Source organism: Triticum aestivum, chromosome 7B (assembly GCF_018294505.1).
Source record: "Triticum aestivum cultivar Chinese Spring chromosome 7B, IWGSC CS RefSeq v2.1, whole genome shotgun sequence".
NCBI classification, from domain to species: domain Eukaryota; kingdom Viridiplantae; phylum Streptophyta; class Magnoliopsida; order Poales; family Poaceae; genus Triticum; species Triticum aestivum.
The window spans coordinates 619968148-619972990 of record NC_057813.1 but is presented as its reverse complement, the minus strand read 5'-3'; the positions used below and the strand labels follow the sequence as shown (position 1 = coordinate 619972990).

The 4843-nt window shown below is 50.5% G+C and overlaps 1 protein-coding gene across 1 annotated transcript; it reads left to right on the top strand.

Moving 5' to 3' along the window:
* The first annotated feature begins 2169 nt into the window (after nucleotides 1-2169).
* LOC123162080 (uncharacterized) lies at nucleotides 2170-4178 on the top strand. The gene is made up of 2 exons (XM_044579881.1): nucleotides 2170-3587; nucleotides 3824-4178. Exon 1 carries the CDS (start codon nucleotides 2667-2669, stop codon nucleotides 3495-3497), a length of 831 nt encoding a protein of 276 aa, XP_044435816.1. The 5' UTR covers nucleotides 2170-2666; the 3' UTR covers nucleotides 3498-3587; nucleotides 3824-4178.
* The last annotated feature ends 665 nt before the right edge of the window (nucleotides 4179-4843 follow it).

Here is a 4843-nt window from a genome sequence, read left to right as displayed (position 1 = left end):
AATTGGTTTTGATTTTTTTTTGGAATTTTTTTTCAAAAAATGATACGTAATATGACCGGGAAGTTTGAAATATTTTTCAAAATTTCATCATACTCATGAACATGAACAAAGTCCTAGACATCAACAAGGTTTAATAGGATTGATATGATAGATATATCAACAAGTGCCTGTTAAGTGAGGTGGTGCTTGGGTTGGATAGAACTGCGAAGTTAAGTGTGCTCGGGCTGGAGTAGTGTGATGATGGGTGACCTTTCGGAAAGTTTGACTAGTTAATGTGATTTGACTTGAGATTAAGCATATTGACCCGAGATTAAGCCATAGTGACCCAAGATTAAGAAACAAACAAAAAAATTGAATTTTTTTTAAAAAAAATATTTGAAAAAAATTGTTAGTAATGGCGCACTTCTATGTGGTGCGCCATTACTAAGTCAGATAGTAATGTCGCATAGTGTGATATACTAATGGCGCACCAGGGGTGTGCCATTAGTATAAAATTCAAATGGTGTGATGCTAGTGGCGCACCTGTAGTACACCATTAGTAGCCAAAACAGGTGCGCCACTAGCAAGCCTTTTTCTAGTAGTGAATTATTTCACATTTAGTCGCAAGCTACTCATTTAGTCCATGAGATTCAAATTTTAATCCCAACCTTACTTGTCAGTACCACTAATCAAAGGACAAACGAAAACACTGTACACATACTAACATCACCCGTTAATAGAAAATAAATATTCGAATGATCTCTTCATTGCATATTGTGAATTTTATCTATTTCATGGATTTCACAATTTGCTTTCCTTTCAAAATTTTAAAGTATCAATATTTGTCTTTCGACAAATTCTAAGAAATGTAGGTGTCTTAAAGATTTCACATATGCCACTCCACGGTATACATTAAATTTTAATTTTGTAATATGTGGATAAATATGTTTGATCCTAGATCAGCTTAATTATTTTGCAAACTATATCACTTTTAGAGATCCAAAATTCGAGAATGATACTCTGAGCCTCAACATAGGCTTTTCACTAAGTAGGTGAGAATGGGGTTAGCTTAACTCTACCAATTCATCATATCGACGATGGTCCTCCGCCATATGAAGCATGTTTCATACGGATTTGGAGGTCGCCACCACATAGCTAGTTTTGTACCCCTTGAGATCGGCCGGCTCACGCGAGGCTAAACGTCGGCACCGCCGCAGATCGGCTTTGTTTTCTGTGGTTTTAGGGCCATGAAGGTGCGGTGGATCTCAGCCCTTGTCGATGCGAGGGCTCATGCTTCGTTTTTAGATGTTCTTTTATGTTCGTTTAGGGTTTGTGTCCTGCTCAGGAAGACGAGACGGCGGCAATTCGCTCCAGTAGGAATCGTTCTATCGGTGCGTCAGGCGCCATCAGAGGGCGTGTGGAGGTGTGTCTTCTGTGGATCTCGCAAGATTTGGTCGGCGTTTGTTTTCGGTGGACTTAGTTGGATCCAGTCTTCATTCGTCTATGTCCGTGTGTCTTTAGATGTCATCCTTCCGTTCTATGCTTCTCTTCATAAGCGGCCATTGCCGTTCTGGTGCGCTGGTCCTATTGGGTCTTAGCACGATGACTTTCTGATTGTTTACTACAACAAATTTTGCTCGACTCCAGTGAGGGAGGGGCGATGATGGCAGCGCATCTTCGACTGTCTCCAGTGCTTGTAGTCGTTGATAGGTGGTTTACAGACATGGATGAAATTTTTACTTCTAGTGCTTTTTGTACTTCTTTGAAAAATGATGAATATATCAGAAGTTGATATAGCAAAAAGGAATGGGGTTAACTTTTCTGGAAAAAAAGATGTGACCGAAGCTCTGAAAAAGAAAAAGAAAATGAACGATGAGAGAGGGGACGAAGATGTTAATAGATTGTCCTGAACTCCTGGTAAGTTATGCGTGTTTATCTTCTAGTGAGCATACCACAGTTGTTAGACTACACGTTCACACCAGCTTGGAGCTACTCTTCAGGAGCCATGTGCGCTGCCGCCTATGCATGCGCCATGCAGTACCGACCCATCTCACCATGCAGCACCGGCCTAACCCACTACGTGAAAGCAGGATCAGTAGTTAGGATTAGTTAGCGTGTGCGTGCGTGTATATCTCTCTTCCTCCCTCTGTACTCCTATATTATGTACTGCCCCGTTTGGGAGGAATACAATCTGTGATTGAGCTCAACTCTATATTCCAACATGGTATCAGTTTGATCTAATCTACGCTTCCGCCATGGCCACCAAGGTCGACGCCGCCGCGGCCGCCGCAGCCTCCTCTCCGGCTACCTCATCTCCTCTCACTCCTCCCGCTACCTCTTCCCAGCCAAACCCCACCATCTCTCCCGACACCCCATCTCTGCTTGTCACTCCCGCTCCTCTTCCTCTCCAGACGGCGCCGCCACCCCACTTCTACCCAACGCCGGCGTATGTGCACGCCATGCGTGTCGAGGGTGCTCACATCAATCTCCCCGTCCGCCTCGCCATGAACGGCGCCAACTACACTGTCTGGCGGGGGATGATGCTGGACGTCATCGATCAGTACGACGTCGCCTCTTGGATCGCGCCGGACTTCGCCGACCACGCCGGCGATGCATGCTGGAACATCATCAACAAGGCGGTGAAGCGATGGTTCCTCGGCGCGATGGTGACGTAGCTTGCGGCCTTCATGCTCGACCGGGAGGCCACCGCCGCCCAGACCTGCGCCTCCGTCGAGGCTCTCTTCGTCAACAACCGCCGGGCGCGGCGATTCCAGCTCCAGACGGAGCTCTCTGAGACTCGTCAAGGGGACTCCTCAATCTCCGTCTTCTGCGCCCGCCTCAAGTTCATCTCCGACGCGCTGCGCGACGCCGGCAAGACACTGGACGATGACGAGTTGGTCATCCAACTTCTACGTGGCGTCAACAAGGATCGTCATCAGACTACCGCCAAGATTATAGAGAAGTCCCCAACTCCCATCCCCTTTGACGTCGCCGTCGGCATGCTTCTGCACGACGAGATCGGCAACAACTTCGCCGGCTCCACCCATCACAGCGCCCTCGCCGTCCAGCAGCGGGGTCCGTCGCCCGCGCCCTCGGGTGTGGCCTCCGGCGGCAGGCTCGGCCGCCCGCCCCCGGTCTCGGCGGCAGCAAACCGTATTCTCCCTCACCCAACCAGGGGCACAACAAATGCCGCCGCTACACCACCAACGGCGGGTATCAAGGCGCCGCCGCTTCACCACCGCCATGGACGGGGCAGGTCTATGCCTACCCCATGGCCCTGCCTCCTCCACCACGCTCGGCGCCTGGCATCCTCGGCGCACGGCCGCCACAGGCCCATGCCGCCTTCGGCGGCCCCCTGCAGCAGCAGCAGTACTCCTTCTACCCGGCCTTTCCGATGCCGCTGCACCAGCCGCCGGCCTTCCACCAGCAGCCGTACTTGCCGGCGCCTTCCCAGCAGCAACAGTACAACCCTCCACCGGCCAGCTCTGATGCTCATGGAGTTGATCACGCGGCGCTAATGGGCGCCCTGCACAACCTCTCGCTGCATTCGCCTAGCGGCGGCTGGGTTGCGGACTCGGGCGCCTCCACTCACCTCGTGACCGATCCCGGTAAGTTGTCCTCCATCTCCCCTGTATCTCATTATCCCCCGGTTTTTGTTGGCAACGGTAGTCCCATGCGTATTACCCATGTTGGTTCTGCTTCACTTCCTAACCCTAATCGGCCTCTCTATCTAAAGAATGTCCTGGTTGCTCCCGATCTAGTCAAAGATCTTCTTTCTGTACGTCGCTTAACCACTGACAACAATTGTTCCGTGGAATTTGACTCGTATGGCCTTTCTGTGAAGGACTTTGCAACCAAGGCGGCAATTCTTCGGTGCAACAGTGAAGGCGAGTTGTACGACGTCTTCCCTTCAGCTGCACCCGCGGCCCTCGCCGTCACCGTCTCACGCCTCACCGACCTCTGGCACCGGCGTTTGGGTCACCCCGGCGATGCTACTTTTCGTTTCAATAAATCCTTAGAACATTGTAATAAACCTGTAGTGGATGGGCGTTTATGTCATGCTTGTCAAACCGGAAAACATGTTCGTCTACCATTTACTTCCTCGACTAGTCACACTACTGCTGCTTTTGATCTTTTGCATTGTGATCTTTGGACAGCCCCTTTGTCTAGTGTTTCCGGAGCCAAGTACTATCTCTTGATAATTGATGATTTTTCATGCTATCATGGACTTTCCCTCTCAAACAAAAATCTGATGTACCTGCCATTTTTCGTCACTTTCATGCCTACGTTCGCACGCATTTTGGTCGAACCATTCGGACCCTCCAGTGCGACAACGGACGTGAGTTTGATAGTGCTCAAAACAGGGATTTCCTCCTTCCCTTCGGTACGGTGATGCGTTTCTCTTGTCCATACACTTCTTCTCAGAATGGAAAAGCTGAGCGTGCCATTTGTTCGACTAACGACGTCGTGCGCACACTCTTGCTCCAAGCATCCATGCCGCCACGCTATTGGGCCGACGCTCTTGCTACTGCCACCTTGCTCCTCAACCTCCGTCCCACTAAAACCCTCTCCCTCGCCACACCACACGAAACACTCCACCAGCCCCCCCCCCCCACTTACTCTCACCTCCGCGTCTTCGGATGCCTATGCTACCCTAACACGGAGGCCACTGCGCCGAATAAGCTTGCTGCTCGCTCTCTTCCTTGCGTCTTCATTGGTTATCCCCCGGATCACAAAGGTTACCGATGCCTAGACCTCTCCACCCAACACGTCTACACCTCGCGGCACGTCACCTTTGACGAATTCGTCTTCCCTTTCTCTCGCACTCCGGAGGCCAACTCAGCGCTTGATATTTCGCATCCAC

Bases quoted from the DNA above. Each gene is read 5' to 3' on its own strand.
- LOC123162080 (XM_044579881.1), top strand. From the start codon at position 2,667: ATGCTCGACCGGGAGGCCACCGCCGCCCAGACCTGCGCCTCCGTCGAG.